The sequence below is a fragment of the Zalophus californianus genome, chromosome 15, assembly GCF_009762305.2.
Source record: "Zalophus californianus isolate mZalCal1 chromosome 15, mZalCal1.pri.v2, whole genome shotgun sequence".
NCBI lineage: Eukaryota > Metazoa > Chordata > Mammalia > Carnivora > Otariidae > Zalophus > Zalophus californianus.
In genome coordinates, this window is record NC_045609.1 from 27,538 (window position 1) to 47,201 (window position 19,664).

At 47.2% G+C, this 19,664-nt stretch overlaps 1 protein-coding gene across 1 annotated transcript in view; it reads left to right on the forward strand.

The window, feature by feature from the left end:
- LOC118356338 (synaptosomal-associated protein 47-like) overlaps window positions 1-19,664 on the forward strand; it is a 64,047-nt gene that overhangs the window by 27,155 nt on the left and 17,228 nt on the right. Inside the window, exons 3-5 of the mRNA XM_035724317.1 lie at window positions 1,583-1,745; window positions 1,949-2,061; window positions 6,933-7,220. Of these exons, the coding sequence (XP_035580210.1) occupies window positions 1,583-1,745; window positions 1,949-2,061; window positions 6,933-7,220 (564 nt within the window). The remainder of the gene's footprint in view (window positions 1-1,582; window positions 1,746-1,948; window positions 2,062-6,932; window positions 7,221-19,664) is intronic.

A 19,664-nucleotide genomic window follows, 5' to 3' on the forward strand; every position in this document is an offset into this window, starting at 1 on the left:
CAAACAAAAAATGTCCTTCCCCTTTGTTCTTTTTCAAGATTGTTTTGGCTATTCTGGCTCCCTTGCATTTCCATGTGAGTTTAGGATTAGCTTGTCGATTTCTGCAAAATAGTTGTCTGGGATTTTCTTAGGGATTATGCTCCATCTGTAGATCAATTTGGGGAATATTGCCATTATAACAATATTAAATCTGTCTGCGAGTATGGAATGTCTTTCCGTTCATTTAGGTCTTCTATAAACACTGTCAGCAATGTTCTGTAGTTTTTGGTGTACAAGTCTTGCACTTATTTTGTTAAATTTATTCCCAAGTGTTTTGTTCTTGATAGTTTCTCATGACATTCTTAATTTCATTTTTGAGCGTTCATTCCTAGTGTTTAGAAATACTATCGTTTTTGTATGTTGATCCTTTATCCTGCAACTTTGATGTACTTAGTAGCTTTGTAGTAAATTCTACGGTTTTCTATATATAATGACCTTGTATTTAGAAATTTCAAGTTTTTAAACACTTTAACTTTTATGGCTATTGCAAAATTTTAAAATTAGATTTAAATTTATGTACCTATGATGCAAAGAATTTGCTAGGTGATCATGAAAAGACTTTCCAGAATAAAGAAATATTATATTGATAAGTTTTCATGAAGAACTATGGAAATACAGGTTAGGAAGAAAAGGAAGGATGCAAAATTTTGTATTAAAGAAAAGCTTGTTCATGTAGTTATAAAAATTGATGAAGGATATCAAATTGCCTGGTATTTAGGTTCACACTGCCTACATTTAGAAGGGTTATGTAGCAGTTTTATTTTAAACTGTCAATTTACTATCGAACAATTTGCATCTTTTGCAACTATTTAAATCAGATCAAAATTTTTAGGTATGGTCTATCTAAAAATGAGGGAAAAGGTACGTCACATGTTTCCAGAATTCTTTTAGGGAGTATAAGAGCAAAATAATTTAAACCCTTGTATTAACGTGTACCTTCCTACCAGGTTTTCTCTTTGGGATGACTGTTACCTTTCTTCGAGTGGGGGAAATTCCCAAATGGCCCCTAACTTAAAGCCTCACCCAGTGATCCCACAACAGTCCTCATCACTAACTAATTTTGACTGAGGTCAGTACTTCATGTAGAATTAAGTCACTGCCATCCCTCAACAAGTCACTTAGGTAGGCGTAAGTGCTCAGGGCACCCTATGTATAGTTTTCTAAAGGCAAGTCTATTGAAGAGTATAAAGTGTCATCTATAGCATTTTAGTCATTTTAAAGAAGTTTTGGAGCAAGGTCAGGTATGTTCACTTTGATCTCCCTTTTTAGCCCCACAATCATAAATGGTATCAGCACAGTTGCTCTTTATCCTGAGGAGTCAGGAATGTAACATGGCAGTACTGCTGCGCGCACACACACAGACACACGCACACACACACCTCGAGACTTTTACCATCGGCGGCAACCGTCTTAGAATACATGAGTAACAAAGACTAGCTTCCAGGAGAGTTGGGAGAATCAACCCTGGTGCTCGCACGTGCACTGTGTCCAGGGCTGCTCCCTCCAGCCGCGACCGCTCTCACGGCCCACCGCTCTTTCCCAGCCCCTCCGCGGCCTTGGTTCGCGGTGGGGAGAAAGACACCGCGCAAGCGCGGGCGCTGACGACGCGCGCGAAGGCCGGACTGGGCGTCCGCGCGGAGCGGCCGCTTCACGGGATTCTCTGGGAGCCTTCCGCCCGCGTCCTCCAGGATCCGGAGCTGGCTGACGTCTCCTCACACACCATCTAGAAGGTCAGCGTGGGAAGGACTGAGGCGGGGCCGCGGAGGGTAAGCCACCCGAGTGGGCGTCACGCGAAAGCCGGCCTGCGGCTCCCCGCCGCGAGAGCGAGGGCTTGGAACGCTCTGTGAGGCCCAGCGTCAGGGCGCGCGCGCGTGCGAGGCGCTGAGAACCTCGGCCGGCCTCGGCCCAGCGCTTCGTGGAGGCGCGGCGTCTGAGGGAGCAGGCCGCGGGGGTGCGGCAGCCGGCAGCCAGGCGGGGAACTCTCCAAGGGGCGCCTAAGCGCCCGAGGTCTCGAAGGCACAGGTGGGGGCGGCGGCCGGCGGGGAAGGACGCGCGGGTCGCGGGAGCGCCTGGCGGGGCGGGGGGAGGGGCAGGGCAGAGACGGCCGGAGCCCTCCTCCCAGGATCAGATGTGACACTTTCGTTGAAGGAAGCCATTGCGAGAGGACAGTTTGAGAAGTTGTTCTCCCAGCCCCCATTGTATATTTACGGAACCTAACCTTCGAGCTCCGCGCCCCCTACGCCCTTCACTCCATTTACTGGCTGACGCTGCCCCCCCACCCCTTGGATCGTGCACTTGGCACCTTCCTGTCCGCCCTTCTTGCTGCCTCGTGCGCGCTGTTTACTTGGCTTCGGAAAATGGCTGTGGTTTTGCGCCCTTACAGCTTCGTGAAAGTTCGGAGTCTTTACAAAATGTCGGCAACCAATAGCAATTGTGTTGGGAACGGAGAGCGCACGGATTTTGCTCTTTCGAATACGTTTGTTCATGTTCCTGAGGGATCCAGCACCGCAGAGGCTCTCTCCGACCTCATTTCTATGTCTGGAAAAAGTTTCTCTTGGAACGTGCACTGTTCCGTGACGCGGCCTTATTGCGTTACGGTGGGGTTGGCCCATTTTCCCACGAACTAAAGAATCGTTTTACTCCTTCACTTAGGGATCCTCGAAATTTACTTTATTGCCTTGTAATTTAGTGGATTTGCGTTCAAGATTGTTGCTGCTTCTGAAATACTGGTTTAAATATTTAAGAGTTCAACAAGTTTTCTTTTAAATGTCCAGAGGCAAAACCAAAAAAGGAATGTAAGAATGTCCCCAGTTAGGAAGGGAGCTATTTTTTTTATTGCTCTCCTTTTTTCAATAACACACCCCATTTGGTGACTTTATAGGAAACCGGTTGGAAACAGGAAGGTTTTACGCTGGTTCTTTCTCACCGTGGGCTTTCTGAAAGGTCGTTTGTGTAGTTCCCCTGACAAGAATGGGTGGGACGCTATTGCAGGAGGTTGCATACAGGTATTTGCAGAAGTTCCGTCTTCTTTTTTTGTAAAGGGCCAGGCAGGCAGGCTTTAGAGCACCTTTTGTACTAGAGACTACTTGTGATGTTGACCTTAGCTTGATAGTTACTGCTTTTAGGCTTTATGGGATTGAACTAAGATGTCAGGTGTTTGATTCAGAATTTTACCTTTGCTCCTGAGATTTACTTTTAAAGCTTACACGTATGCACATCCACTCATAGTTGTGTCTGAAACAAACAGGTTTTACTTCTTTTATTAGAACGTGTCAAAAAATAAATGCGCTATTTGTATCTGGAACCAGAATTTGGGTTCGGATTTAAGAGGATTATACTGGTGTGGGTACTGTTTTATTTAATACTATAGATTGACCTTCCAAAACTTCCTGTTCTCAACTTTAAAAATGAAAGGATGTGAGGGGCGCCTGAGTGGCACAGTTGGTTAAGCTGCTGACTCTTGGTTTCCGCTCAGGTCCTGAGATAGAGCCCAGCCTCCCGCTCCATGCCCAGCTGGAGTCAGCTTAGGACTCTGTCTCCCTCTCCCTGTGCCCCTCCCCACCTTAAATAAATAAAATCAATCTTTATTTTTTTCTTTCTTAAAGACTTTACTTGAGAGAAAGAGAGAGAGCGGGCAGAAGTTGGGAGAGAGGGGAGAGGGAGAAGCAAGCTCCCCACTGAGCAGAGAGCCTGATGCTTGTCCATTCCAGGACTCCAGGATCATGACCTGAGCTGAAGGCAGATGCTCAACTGACTGAACGACTCAGGTGACTCTTGATCTTTAAAAGAAATTTTAAAAACAAAAATTAAAATATGTGGAATCATGTAATAATGGTTTTTGTCTTTTCAAGCCACTTGATAAGGTCTTAACTGTAATTAGGGTTATGACAGGTATTATTCATATTTTTTGTTTTGTTTTTTAAAGTAGTATTTTGCAGTTCTTACCCCTGTGAAGTGCATTTTCTCAGTGACTGCTGAGAATATATCAAATCCTGGAATAAATCCCAAATTAAAAATACAGAATTTTAGTACAGACTTTTACTTTCTGTGCAGAAATTCCCAACTACATTTCACCTCATTTCCAGGTGTTTTCTCCTGCTAAACTTTTTCTCTCTCCCAAGACGGAGATGCCAGCAAGAAATGCTATTCAGCAACTGACCCATGGAATTACACCACGATCACCACTTCCCCAGCACTGCCCCCACACACTTTTCTTTTCAGTAGGCAGCCCATTTCCTCCAGTGACACATTATTTCAGGAAATCTTTCAGCACACTATGTAACATAAGCTTTGAAATGTAGGTATATACAAGATCAGGTGTTGAACACCTTTTCACGTGCCATTTAAAGATCCTCTTTTGTGAAGTACCGTCATGTTTTTTTCTCATTAACAGGAATACGAGGTTATGCCTTTATAATCTTGCTAGAGTTATTTTAATGGAGTTTTGGGAGGGAACAGGGCTAACTGTATGTGAGTAACCTGCCACCTTTAAGTAGAATTGGGTAACTTTAAAGCTTCATCCAGATAATTTTTTCTCATTTCTGTCCTCTCCAATGATTCAACCTCATTTTTTTTTAAGATTTATTTATTTGAGAGAGAGTGTGGGCATGAGCAGGAGGGGCAGAGGGAGAGGAAGAGAGAATCCAAAGCAGACTCCTTGCTCAGCACAGAGCCTGACTCAGGGCTCAATCTCACGACCCTAAGATCAAGACCTGAGCTGAAATCAAGAGTCGGATGGTTAAGTGAGAGAGCCACCCAGGCACCCTTCAGTCCCAACTCGGGGCTCGATCCCAGGAACCCGGGACCATGACCTGAACCAAAGGCAGACGCTTAACGACCGAGCCAGCCAGGCGCCTCAGTGTCCTCCTCTCTTTGAATTCTAGCATATTTCAGAGCTGCTGTTGTCCTTCGGTCTTCAGTCATTTGAGTGGTGGGTAAACAGGCCCAGAGGGTGAAGGAACTTTCCATGGTTGTAAAGCACGTGGCAGAGCGGAGCTCCTCAGACCCTGCAGTGCCACACTCCATTGCTCTGGAGCATGTGTGTCTCATCTCGCTTGGAGCTTGGGAGTCCCCTGGGGCACAGGCTCTTGTTAGTAGGGACTCAGCCTCTAGCTGCAGCAAGCTCCCCAATGTTGGACAGTGATGAACAACACAGGCCCTGACTCTCTCTGCGGGTTGGACACAGTTGGTGGTGGTCGGGTGGCTGAATGGCTGGAGGGTCCCTTCCGCCGGAAGGACCAGGGTCAGGCCCGGTGGCACAACGGCCTGGCGGGTCTGTGCGGGGGACGTCACAGGTCTGTGCCACTAGAGGTCCCAGGCCAGCAGGCCACAGTGGTCTGTTTGTTTCAGTGTTGGGTGGATATCCCTCTTCCTGGGGAGGGAAGTCTGAGCAGGACACGTTTGCTTTCTGGTTCCCTATCTCCAGTGAGAGACCTCATCCCAGAGGAGAGGCCGCCGTGCTGCATCTGTGCCCCAGGTGGTCGTAGTACATGTGTGAAAGCTCTCAAGGAGGTAACGCGGTGTTGTGTTCAGCAGATCTGAACTGTGGGTTGGCTGGCCCTTCAGAGAGCCCTCCTGAGGTCACACGGCGAGCCTGCTGTCTGCCGACTCTCCAGGCACTTGGATTCCATGTAATTAGGATGCTCCATGCCATGCAAGCTCTTTTCTTGTCTTGCCCAGCCTTGGTTACTTCATGTGGCATCATGGAGAAGTCTGGGTCTTTTAAGTATAACTCAGTGAACAAATGCAGAGGGTTTCTGTGGACGCTGAGCTTCAGGAGCCAGGGACGATGTCAGTGTTGGCACCTCGGTGCCTGCCACCCCACATGGCCTGTAGGCCTCGAAGCCATGGCCAGGATTCAGAGACTCCCACATTTCTCAGTATTGTAAGAGATAATAGCAGTGATTTGTTCTCCCGTGTTTACAAACGAGGTTATGCCGTAACCGTGTGTGCGCATGGCGTGGCCCGGAGGGGGGGGCATTGTGGACAACAGGCCCCAGCTGGACCTCTGCACACAAGGGAGGTGCACGAGGCATTCCCAAGACTAATTGTAGCCAAGTCCTCGTCACATACCTGTGGTTTGACCTTGCACGAGGTTCTCCTCCTTTCCTGGCTTTGTGGGCTTATCTGGTCAGTGAGAAGGGCGCACGTGGTGTTCTGTCAGGATTGCCTCACATCCATCTTGCCTGACTTCCCAAACGTTGTTAGCAAATGCAAAACCATAGATGTGAACAGTGTACCTTCACTACTTACAGCCGTGTGAAACCGTACGTACAGATACGTACGCGGAGCTAGATAATTACGTAGAATTTGATGAATTTGTGGGCCATGCAAGAAGGGAAAGGTCTGCCTGTAGGATTACTTCCTTTATGATGAAGATTTCGAGAGGAGAGTGTTAGTGTAGGAACATGAGAGGACTGTGTATTGGTGGGGCTGTCACAGCAGAAGTGGTGTTCTTGTGAAGGATCCTGGGGTGGCAGTCGCATCGAGCCATGGACCCTGGTTCGGGTGGGGTGGGCCTCCATCCTGCCAGTCCTGGGTGGTGGGAGTCCCCGGTGTACTGAGCACCCCGAGCGGTCCTACTGTCTGTCGTCCAAGTGTGCTGACACGCGCTAGCCCCACCCATCCACTAACCTGTCCCTCTCCTCCAGAGGCAGAGTGGCCGTGGCCGTGGGGCAGACCAGCCCGGGAGCCAGATGAGCAGAGAGATCTGTGTGCACTCCTGGCCTTGCTCCTACTACTTAGAACCGAGAGAAACGATGGGTTCCTGGAAAGCTTTCGTTAACTTCTCACTCCCTGAGATCTGCAACTGATAAAACTGGGGAGGCCCTGGTCAGCCTGCCCCTGTCTAGTGTGATTGAGATCAAGAAGGAGGCTTCTCACTTTGTCTTCAGTTCTCTCACCGTCCTGGAGAAGGACCACCTCAAGCACTGGTTCAGCTCCTTGCAGCCCAGTCGGAATGCAGTCTTCAGCATCATCGAGCATTTCTGGAGAGAGCTGCTGCTGTCTCCATCGGAAGCACCGCTCCCTGTGACCAAGGGGAAGCAGCTGACTGGTCTGATGGCCTGTTCCCAGAAGCGCCTGGAAGAGACAGCCCGAGTCCTCCACCATCAGGGCGAGCAGCTGGACAGCATCACCAAGGGCCTGGACAAGATGGAATCTGACCTGGACTTGGCAGACAGGTACAGGGGCGTTTCGGACACAAGGGTCACTCCCCTGCCGTGCGCAGTGACGCCGGGTGGGCGTTGGTGAGGGACACATTCTGTGCCTGGTGCAGAGCTCCAGTCTTGTGTGAATAAGGAAGGCTACCTCGTTTCATCCTGTGGGGGAAACAGGCCGAGGGGCCAGGTCACACAGATGAAGTTGCTGTTCTGCACGGCCATGTGGCCGCAGGGTTTGAGCTGAAGCTCTTTGGCTCCAGGAGCTGCTGGCTCTGCTGCGACACCAGCCACTCCCAAACCAGGGACCCCCTCCAGCCTTCTAAACAGTGGGGGCCCCAGGGAGCTTTTGTTTATGTGACTGTATGTGCTGACATTGCCGCATTTCTTTAAAAACTAAGAAATTTAAAAAAGTATTTGTCCGTTGAAAAAGTGAAATAATGAACCCATGACCTAGTAACGGAAATAACTTTGTCAATGACAAATAGCTTTGATAAAGCAGACCTGTTTAGTGGGAAGAGTGGGCCGTGTCAGAGATGGCCAGGTCCTTCCACCTGCTTCTGCAGCCTGCCCCCCGCCCACCCCGGGTTATCCTGTGTCCCGGGGCCTCCGGGCGCTCCCCGCACATGCAGGAGAGTGAGGGCAAAAAACCAAGTAGTGCCGTGGTGCTGTTGTGAAGAAACAGACCCCCCGGATGGTCCCAAAGGCCCCAGTTTGCCAAGCACTGCCCTGACTCTAAGCCGTGTGCAATGTGAAAGGGATTTTAGCGCTGGGAGGGCTGCCTCAGAGCTCATGACAAGGTGGTGGCCTCTCATGGGCCCTGAGCGTAGGCAACGCTATCTCACATCAGGGACACGTGCCCGCTGGTGCTGAGAACCCTTGGCCCCAAGTGACCCCAGTCTACAGTTACCACCTGTGGCTACCTTGGGATATTCTTTCCTAAGTGCCTGCATGGTGAAAGACCTAGTGCTGCAGGGAACGGCCCCAAATCTTACCCTTAAGAGGGGTGCCTGTGGTAACTGAGGTGGAAGGTGCTCAGACCTCTGTGAGTTTTGGTTCTGGGAACATAGCTGAGCAGTTTTTGCCCTCCGTGCCATCATTGGGGGGGGGAGGTCATGGGACTGAGTAGGTGGTCAGAGTGATGTAGGTCACTTCCAGGCCTGGTCTCTGAAAGCCTCCCATCCCACACCATCTGTGTGCTGTCTTCCCCTCACCTGCTGGTGGCATGCAGAGAATCCTCCCCAGGACTCAGACGTGAGCTGGAATTTGGGTCGCCACATGGCATCCCAGAGCAGGCCCGACCCCAGCCCTCCACTGGGGGGCTATGTCAACATTAAAATAATAAAAATCTAGGTTTCGATGATCAGGTTAATAAGAATTAAAAAAAAAAAGAATTAAAGGAAGAATACACAGTACCAGCTGGAGGATAGTGAATAAGCGCTTTCACACACTGCTATTTGGGAATGTCTGTTGGTTAATCCTTTTGGAGAACAATCTGGCAATTTAGAAATGTTCTTTTAACAAAAGGCCAACTGATGGGGCCCCTGGGTGGCTCAGTCGTTGGGCGTCTGCCTTTGGCTGGGGTCGTGATCCCAGGGTCCTGGGATCGAGTCCCACATCGGGCTCCCTGCTCAGCGAGAAGCCTGCTGCTTCTTCTCCCGCTTCCCCTGGTCGTGTTCCCTCTCTTGCTGTGTTTCTCTCTGTCAAATAAATAAAATCTAAAAAAAAAAAAAAAAAACAAACAAACACAAAAGTGAGAAGATGAACCTGAGGCTAGAGAAGATGCTTGTAGTATCTACTTGTATTCTTACCCAGGGATTCATACCCAGCTAGGTAGAGAGCTCATATGCCAGAATGAGAAAAAGCAGTTCGGTAGAAAAATGGGCAGGACCGTTGACTGGAGTGTAGGGTCGGCTTCCGTCACGGAGATCCTCAGATCCTGTGGCTTACAGAGGCTGGGAGGCTATTTCCCCCACACAGAGGTGCAGGGGAAGGTCGGCGTCCCGGGCAGGTCGAAGGCTCTGCTCTGGGTCATGCCCCGGGGCCCCGTGTTGGCTCCGTGGCTGCGTCAGAAGCTGTTGGCAGCACTCTTCCCAGCCACTGGGAAGGGGGCACAGGGAGGCCAGGGCACACGGCCTTGTTTTTAAGCAGATGAGCCCGGCCCACGAACGGGAGGTACTGGCACCCCAGTAATTAGAGAAAGGTAAATTGAACCAACAAGTACAGATGTGGGACAACACCGACTGATGGTCAGGGTGTGGGTCGGGACGAGACGTCTTGTGTCGCTGTCACTGATGGGACCTGGCTCGGCCCCTGGCAAGACCTAGCTAAGCAAAAGGTGCACAGACCCCATGACGAAGCCCAGCGTGTGTGGATGGGCACATTCACTGAGGCAGCTGTAGTCAGTCGATCTTCAAGGGGATGCAGTAATTAGTCACTACTATGTAGTTTTGGGAAAGAGGTGAGCTCCAGAGCCGACGGCCAAGGAAGAATTCTTGAGATGTCTTCAGTGCAAAAGGGTGGTTTTATTAAAACGGGGACAGGACCCGTGGGCAGAAAGAGCTGCTGCTGGGGGGGTATGAGGAGCAAATTATGCTGTACTTTGGGGTGGGGTGGGGAGTAAAGGGAGGTTCCAAAAGGATCTTCATCTGCTAAGGACGACATGGTTACCAGAGCCCTTGCTATTGTCAACCAAGGTGGTTTTCCTTGTAGCCAGGCATTAACAGTAATGCAGTATTAGTCGGTAGCCTGCAGGGTAGAAGGACAAAAAATTTTATCTACCTTTCCTTCTGCCTTTGTTTCCCACATCACTGCCAACTCGGATTCAAGGCACTGATTCCTGTTAGATCTGCACAGACTGACTTGGATCCACCTCAAAGCAATGTTAATAACACAAAACCAAGTTGAAAGTAGATGTGTACAAAAGCAACATTTATAAGAGTTTTTAAATGGGTAAAGTAGCAAAAATGCAGGGAGCACTGAACTGCAAAAGCCCAAGCTGGAGGGGCATGCACTGGGCCACACGTGCCGCAGTTCCACAGTGGGCTCCCACAGAGCCGCCAACGGGTGCTCCTTGTGGGGGTCTCCTGGCTCTTGGGGGTCGTTGGCACAGGTGTTCGGTGAGCATGTGATGCGGTTCTGCCTTTCAGTTTTAATGTGTGTTCCTTCTGGAACTCCCGTTGTCTGGTTATCGGCCATCCTGGATTGATCTTCTGATAGCGTTCTCATTTTTCTCCTTTTCTTTTTGTTCTACTATTTCTTGTGTTTCATCTTCCTCCTACCCTTCCATTTTTGTGATATTTTTAATTTCTAAGATTTATTTTTTAATCTCCAAATGTTTCTTTTGAATAGCAGCCGCCTGTTTTTACTTTGTGGGTTACTGTCCTCTTATCTCTCAGGATTTTCTAGAAAGCCTCTTGCAGGAAGGGCCTGGGGTGTGCCTCCCGGCTTGGGGGAGGCCTCTGCTCCCATTTCCTGCTCGCAGCTCACCACGCCCCCTGCAGTGGTGACCAGATGGAGGTGGGGCCTAGCAGCACCAGGTGGGTTCTCCTTAAATGAACTTCCAGTCTGTTGGGGTTTGAGGCCCAACTTCACGCCTGTTTTCAGAGGTCCCTGGAATTCTGTCTTTTTCCACACAGAGGGTTCTGAGGCAGGGATAACTAGATTCTGGGGTGGCTGGGGCCAGGCAGTGGCCCTTGGCCACTGAAGACAAGTGGGGATGGTCACCATAATGGACAGCAGAGCCAAAGCCGTGATCAGAATAGTCTGACTCCGAGAGACCTGTGCTCCTGGAGGAGAAGTAGATGGGCAGTTGACCCAGTTCTTTTTTTTTAAAGATTTTATTTATTTACTTGACAGAGAAAGACATAGCAAGAGAGGGAACACGAGCAAGGAGAGGGACAGGGAGCCCGATGTGGGGCTCAATCCCAGGACCCCAGGATCACCCGGGTGCCCCAGTTGACCCAGTTCATACTTTGGCCGGGTCAAGTGAGCAAGCCTCTAACTTGAATTAAAAAGCAGTCATGGCCCCTGAATCAGCTCCCAGACTTGAAGACTGAGTTTGCAGGTTCGAAACCCCTTGAATGATGGGGAAGCTGGAAGGACCCCAGTTTGCTCCTAAAAGTTTACACTTTGGGAGCCCCTGGGTGGCTCAGTTGGCTAAGCATCTGCCTTTGGCTTCGGTCATGATCCCAGGGTCCTGCGATCAAGCCCCACATCAGGCTCCTTGCTCTGTGGGGAGCCCGCTTCTCCCTCTCCTCCCCACTTGTACTCTCTCACGGTCTCTCCTTCTCACTCTCTCAAATAAATAAATAAAAGCTTTATTAATTAATTAATTAAAGTTTACACCTTGTTCTTTCTCCCAGCCTTCCCCCACGGGACTTGTGGCATTTAACCAGGGTGGCCGTGCACTGGGGAGCCAGAAGCCACCAGACTTTTTGGGACCCCTGGATGCTGGAACTGACCCGATGGCAGCAGACCAGTCAGAGTAGGGCTTCTGGGGGTCAAGGGATCAGTGGAGTTCTAACTGAGGTCTGCCTCGTAGTGTCACAGTGGGCCCAGTAGGCCCCGAACCCATCCCAGTCCTGGAGCACATCATCCAGCAGCAGGCAGAATCGCACACTGGTTCCCTGACCTGTGTAGTGAGGGCTGTTCTGGTGGCCAAGCCAAGTGGCAGCCTCTGGACTGCCTAGAATAGTAACCTCTTCTTGGAGGGATTTCTGAGATCAGTGCCCCCATCAAGGACTGGAAGGGTGCATGGATAGTGAGCCTGCATCATCTGCACTCAGCTCACTCACTCGACGGTGCGGAACAAAGATGGAGTGTCTTAAACTTACCAGGTGGTACTCTTAATTGCAGTTGCTGTTCCCGATGCTTGAGCAAATGAACACATCCTCTGGAACGTGCTCTGCAGTGGTCTGTCTGGCAAATGCTCTTAGGAAGGACCACCAGATCAGCTTGCTTTCAGCCGCCAGCAGTGCATCGTATCGTCCCACCTCAGGGGTATACCAGCTCTCCAACCCTGTGTCATGCTTTATGTCACAGGGCCCTTGACTGTCTCTCCCTTCACAGGATAGCATGCTGGCCCATTACATGGGGGATACCGTGCGGACTGGCTCAAGTAAGAAGTAGCAGCTACTCTAGATGCACTGGAAAGATGTTTGCTTGTCAGAGGTGGGAAAGAAATCTGACAAATTAGATACTTTCATCCTCATTGAAATTTCTAGGGATCCAGTGGAGTGGGGCTTGCTGAAGTATCTTCTTTATGGTGAAGGATAGATTTTGCATCTGGCTCTTCCTACAACCAAAAGGAAGACACACTTGGGGTGTCTGGGTGGCTCAGTCGGTTAAGCGTCCAACTCTTGGTTTCAGCTCAGGTCATGATCTCAGGGTCATGAGATTGAGCCCCACATCATGCTCTATACCCAGTTGGAAGTCTGCTTGAGATTCTTTCCCTCTCCCTCCCCCACTCCTCTTCCCCCCACTCACACACATGCTTGTGCACGCTCTCTCTCTCTGTCTCAAATAAATAAAATTTACAAAAGAAAAAACAAAACTAAAAGGAGACATGGCGCCTAGTGAGCCCCTTAGCATTTTGGAAGCGACATACTCTTCATTTGGGTGTGCTACTCTGGCCAGTTACCAAGTGACTTGAAAAGTTGCTAGTTTTGAGTGGGGTCCGGAATAAGAAGGCTCTGTAGCAGGTCCAGGTGCCACCTGGGCCACATGATCAGCAGATCCAGTGGCGCTCCAAGTATCTGCGGTAGACAAAGGTGTTCTTTGGAGCCTTTGCAGACCTTTATAGGGAGTCACAGTGTAGGATTTCAGAACAGAGCCCTGCTACAGAAGATCAGGCTCTAGCAGGCCCTGAAAGCATAGGCTATGTCACATGGCCCCCACTCTTGCCATACCACCTTTTCTCTCCCAGCCTGCACCGAGGGCACATTCCCTACCTGGGGAACACCCTACAGTCAGTTGACTGAGGAGGAAAATTGTGGAGCCTGGTTTACAGATGGTTTTGTGCAATATGCAGGCATGACTCAGAAATACCCCCAGTGGGCTGAACTTCAAGCCATGCACCTGAAAATTCATTGTGTTGGAAAGGCAGTCTTGTGCATAAAGTCTTTTGACACACTCTCAGCCTCATAAGAATGGGTTTTAGGCCTGGAACACATAGCCTGTGCCAGACTTATCCCCTAGTAGGGAAATGGCTTTCCCTGTTACAAGCTCAACCAGTGCTCTTTTGTTCTACAGAAGCATGCATGCGAGTGGCTCTCAGGCACACCCCCAGTCTTCTGTATTTCAGACTCCATAGTTGGGGGGTGGGGGGTTGGTCCTTGAGCTGAAGCGTTAGAGGGATATACATAAGCCGTTTGTCCTGCATCGGCTGCCAGGGGCACCTGATGTCTCTGAGGTACCAGTGCCTACATTGGACCTGATTTTGTTCCGTCTCTTCTCCATGTGAGTAAAGCTGGATAAGGCATTGCTCCATCCAGTGCTTGACCATGTTGTGTTCTGTGGTAACTCCAAGATGGCTGTGGGCAGACGTGTTTGGAGGCCCCTGAGATTGGTGACCGTTGTGTGGTACTCTGCTCAACAGTTTCCTTGGAAGGAGGAACGGCTAGAGGCTCAACTGCGTACTGATTGGCTGTGGCCGGTGGTTTGGCTGGATGTTTGGGGAATGGAAGAAACATGATTGGAAACTTCATGACAGGGAGGTCTGGGGTAGAAGTATATGGATAGACTTCTCTGAGTGGGACAAAAGGCAAAGATGTATCCCATGTGAACGCTCACCAGAGTCTCTTCAGCAGAGGAGGATTGTGATAATCAAGTGGCTAGGATGACCTTTTCTCTGGATCCCAGCCAGCCTGTTTCCCCAGCATCTCCTGCAGTTGCCCAGTAGGCCCATGGGCAAAGTAACCACGGTGACAGAGATGGAAGTTATGATGGGTCTCAGCAACATGGACTTCAACTCACCAAGGCCAGCCTGGCCACGGCCGCTGCTGCACACCCAAACTGGAGACCAACACGGAGTCTCCAGTATGGCTGTGTTGTCTAGGCTCCTCAGCCAGCTACTTGGTGGTTGGTGATTGATTACATTGGACTGCTTCTTACTGTGAATCTCTTGAATGTGGCAGGTCGCTTGTCTCTTCTTGCTTTCAAAACTCTGTTTTTGTCTTTGGGTTTCAACACTTTAACTATGATGTATCTCCGTGTGGATCTTTATAAGTTTATCCTTCTGGGGGAGTTGTTGAGCTTTGAGTCTTCCAAACTATTTTTGTGAACCATGTCTTTCTTGTTGTGTGTGTTCATTGAAATTTCTCTTCCCTTGTGTCTCCATTCTTAGATATCTGGCTCCCATGAAGGGAAAAGGAAACAGGGCTTGTCTCTTTGAATTCTCTAGCTGGAAAGCTGCTTCAGTTCATGGTGGTTGAAACCCCTATGCTAGCCTCTCTGCGATCGAAAGCAGCAAAAGGCCCCATAGAACTCGAAGAAAACAAATTTGTGTGTGTGTGTGTGTGTGTGTGTGTGTGTGTGTGTATACTAAAAATCTGGATTATACGCTTCCTACTTCCTGGAATTCCGTATCTCTCTTTAAATGAAATGAAGACAAATTGGCAACCTGGTTTTGATATCAGGAGTTTGCTGGAATCTAGTTGTAAGTAGTTTGGTTGTATTTCCATTGGCATCTGTGAGTAAATAGTGTGGCCTTGGTGTTCACGTGTTGGAAAAAGGCACTCTTGAATGACAGTTTGGCTCTTCACAGTTGAGCCCTATGTAGCTCAGGACTTTGAGGATGTTTTCCATTGTCTTCCTAGTGTATGTTATTGCTAAATTGTGTAGGATTGTGGCTACTGTTTTCCCCCTATCCTAGATATTCTGATGTTTTATTCTGAGGTGTCTTTGTAGATTTTTTTAAAACAGTCTTCTCATTTACATACCATAAAATTTACTCATTGTATGTGAACAATTCAATGATTTTTGGTAGATTTACAGAGTTGTGCAGACATCACTATAGTCCAATTTTAGGACAGTTCCATCACTCCCAGAAGTTGCCTCAAGCCCTTTGGCAGTCACTCTGTTCTTGCCCTGCCCAGGTCACCACTGATCTACTCTTTCTGTGTAGATTTGTCTCTTCTAGAGAGGTCACATATGCATCATGTTTTTGAGGTTCATCCTGGTTGTAGGATAGATCACTACTTTGTTACTACTTATTTGTTCTTTTTTTTTTTTTTTTAAGTAGGCTCCATGCCCAACATGGGGCTTGAACTCACAACCCTCAGAGCAAGAGTCCCATGCTCTACTGACTGAGCCAGCCAGGCGCCCTATTGCTTTATATTTCTGGCTAATATTGTGTTGTATGATCTATCACATTTTGTTTATCCCTCGACCAGTTTTGACGGGCATTTTCTTGTTTCTGCTTTGTTGCTATTATGAATAGTGCTGCTTTGGATGTTTGTTTTCCTTTCCCTTGGAAGGGAAGTTGCTGGGTCTCTTTAACATTTTGAGAAACTGACCAATTGTTTTCCAAAGTGGCTGCACCATTTTACATCCCCACCAGTAATGTATGAGGGGCTCCAGTTTCTCTACAACCTCACAACACTTGTTATCTATCTTTTTCATTATAACTCTCCTAGTGGGTGTGAGATGGTGTCTCACTGAGTGGTTGACTTTCATTTTCCTAGTGATAATGAGCATCTTTTCATATGCTTTTTTTTCCATATGTGTATTTTGTTTTCAGATTCTTTGAGCATTTTTTATGTGGTTGTGTTTTTATTATGGAGTTTATAAGAGTTCTGTATAGAAGTTGATAAGAGTTCTTACAGAGTTCTGGATAGAAATCCCTTTATCAGATACATGATTTGAAAATATTTGCTCCCTTTCTGTGGATTGTCCTATTCTTTTCTTTTTTTTTTAAGATTTATTTGTTTATTTTAGATATGGAGTGGGGAGGGAGAGAGAGAATCTCAAGGAAACTCCCCACTGAGCACGGGGCTCAGTCCCACAATCCTGAGATCATGAACAAGAGCCAAAATCAAGAATTAGACGCTTAATCAACTGTGCCACCCAGGTGCCCCCATTTTACTTTCTTGAAGATATTTTTTGAAGCAGAGAATTTTTTTTTCTGCAAGGAACCAAACACAATTTATTTTCGACCTAAATAAGACAGATTGAGGGGCGCCTGGGTGGCTCAGTTGGTTAAGCACTTGCCTTCGGCTCAGGTCATGGTCCCAGGGTCCTGGGATTGAACCCTGCATTGGGCTCCCTGCTTGGCGGGAAGCCTGCTTCTCCCTCTCCCACTCCCCCTTCTTGTGTTCCTGCTCTCGCTGTGTCTCTCTCTGTCAAATAAATAAATAAAATATTAAAAAAAAGATTGAGTAAAAGAAAGTTTTACCTCAACTTTCCCAATAGACATTTTCTCCTCAGACTGCATGTTATCAATTTTAAGTCCCATCAGTGGCCTTCATAATATCCACAAAGGATGTGCAAATTGTGTCATTTGGTTGAAGAGTCAAGTTTGAAAATAACAATCTTTCCACTTTTTGTGCTTTAGATTTTTTTTACACTAATCTCTGTGCCAAATGTAGGGCTTGAACTCATGACCCCAGGAATCAAGAGCCACATGCTCTATGGACTGAACCATCCAGGTGCCCCACTTCTGTACTTTAGAACAATTCTCAAAACACATTATGATGCTCCCAACTCATAACTGTTCAGTTAATTTTTTCTTCTCAAAATAACTTAGAGGAAGAGATTCATTTACTTACGTAATATGTGTATATATATATATATGTATGTACATATATATATATATATATATATTCAGAAACAGAGCTCATCCAGTTTCTCCCATGTTCATGGTGGGAAAAACTCGTCCAACCCAACAGATGTAGCAAAACATCTGTGTCCTGTTTTGGCTTCTCTGTTTTAAGGGACCAGAGAAAATCCTTTGTTATTTTCATTGTGGTTTCAACATAACAGTACCAAATGTCCTTTTCTTCCTCCTGATCTTGATCCAGCATCCAACATTGATCTTTTATATTCAAAAAATGAGCTTTCCAGAGCTTTGCAGTTTCCCTTCTTCAGACACTGCCAAGCAGATTTCCCTCCCTGGAGCATGTGGTCTGACCGTGGGAGAGGACTATGGCACATGTGCACCCGGGCCCTCTTCGTGGCCACACCCTCGACTCCTCCTCCAGATACCAGCATCCCAGGGCCTGACTGCATCTCTCGTGCCTGTGGCCCAGACCTGGCTGGATGCAGGCCTAAAAGATTTAAAGTGTATCTGTTTTTCTTTCATCATTTGCCTTTGGTGTCATATCTGAGTCATTGCCAAATCCAAGGTCACAGAGGTTAACTCTTTTTTAGCCTCTCTGTTTAGGTCTGTGATCCACTTGCAGTTCATGGTATGAGAAATGGGCCCAACTTCTTTTCTTTTTATGTGGATATCCAGTGGTCTCAGCAATATTTCAATTCATTGTTTCCCGTTGAATTGTCTTGTTGTCCTTGTTGGAGACCAGCTGACCCTACATGTAAAGGCTTGTTTCTAGACTGAGTTCTATCATTGATCCACGTGTGGACCCTATGGCAGTACCACACCATCTTCATTTCCATAGCTTTGTAGTAAGCTTTGCACTCAGGTAGTGGGAGTCAACCAACTTTATTCTTCTTTTTCAAGATCGTTGGCTATTCTGGGTCCCTTGCATTTCTATATGAATTTCAGGATTAACTGGCCGGTTTCTGCACAAGAGCCAGCTGGGATTTTGATAGAAATTGGACTGAACCTGGAGCAGTTTTGCCATCCTAGCAATGTAATTATTAGTGTGGTGTAAAAACACTTAAATCTGCTGTTTTAATTTTTGTGTTACTTGTTACCTCTGTTGCTCATTTCTTTTTTCCCCCCCTGCCTCCTGTAGGTTACCTGAATATTACTTCATAATTCCATTGTGACTTACCTACACTGTTGTGAATGTAAGTCCTTACATACATTCTTCATCGGACACTCTAGGTATTACGTTGTATATGCATAATTGGTCACAGTGTGCTGGTGTTGACATTTTTTTTAAGATTTTATTTATTTATTTGACAGACACAGCGAGAGAGGGAACACAAGCAGGGGAGTGGGGGAGGGAAAAGCAGGCTTCCCACAGAGCAGGGAGCCCGATACGGGGCTTGATCCCAGGACCCTGGGATCATGACCTGAGCCACCCAGGCACCCCTGGTGTTGACATTTTACCCAGTTGAGCGGTGTGTAGAAACCTAACCACTGTCTTTATGTCTGTTTATCCTACCAGATTCATATAATCCTCTGTAAGTTAATTATCTTAACTTCATTTACCTATTTGAGAACCACATCAATTTTGTAATTTTTACTTCAAGTGCCATACATATTTTAGCCAGCTCAAAAGAAAAAAGCAAGTGCATTTTATTTCCCTATATTTGTACTCTTTCTGTTTCTCTACCCTCCTTCCTCATGTTCTAGGATTCCTGCCCTTATCAGTTCCTTTCTGATCCATCGACTTCTTCAAGACATTCTTTTAGGGCAGCAATTTCTTTGTGGGTTTACTTCCTTCGAGAATAACTCAATTTCTTCTTTATTCCTGAAGAAAAGTTTCACTCATTGTGGAATTTTGAACTGACAGTTCTTTTCTTTGAGCACTGAAAACCATTGTGCCACTTCTTTCTGGCTCCATGGTTTCTGACGAGAAGTGCGCTGCCATTCAAATTGGTTTTCTCCTGTAGGTGAGGTCTCTCATGCCACTGTCAAGATCTTTTCTTTGTTTAACATAACTTCACGGTAATTTCTTTGGTTTTATGCTGTGGGGGTCTGATTAGGTTTTTTTTTTTTTTTAACTCTATGGGCTTATTTATGTCTTTTTGCCTAAATTGGGAAATGTTCGGCCATTATTTGTTTGAGTCCTTTTCCAGCCCCACGCTCTTTCTCTTCTCCTGCTGGAGTGGTGGTGATGAGTGTTCAGTCTTTTGTTTTGGACCCTTGGGATTGTTGTCATTGTTGTTTTTAGTATTTTCTCTCTGTTGTTCAGATTGGGTAATTTCTGTTCTTTGATCGTTAATTTCACAGATTCTTTTATCTGTCATCTCAGGCTGAAGTCTATGTCTACCCATTTTTTTATCGGTTATTGTATTTCTAAGTTCAAAAATTTCTGGATACTTTACTGTGTCTTCTGTTTCTCTGCTAAGACTTTGTGGTTTTTAATTTATTTCCAGCATGTCCATAATTGCTTGTGGAAATACTTATATGATGGTGCTTTAGAATTCTTGTCCAGTAATTCCATCAGTTTCATCCTGGTTTTGGCATTTGCTTCTATTTTTTATTTAAGAAGAGATTTTCCTGCTTCTTGGCATGGCGATTCTTCATTGTATCCTGGACATTTTGGGTATTAAGATTCTGAATCTTGTTTTTCTGTTTTAGCAGAGCTTTCCCTGACATGGTGCTCCAGGAGTAAG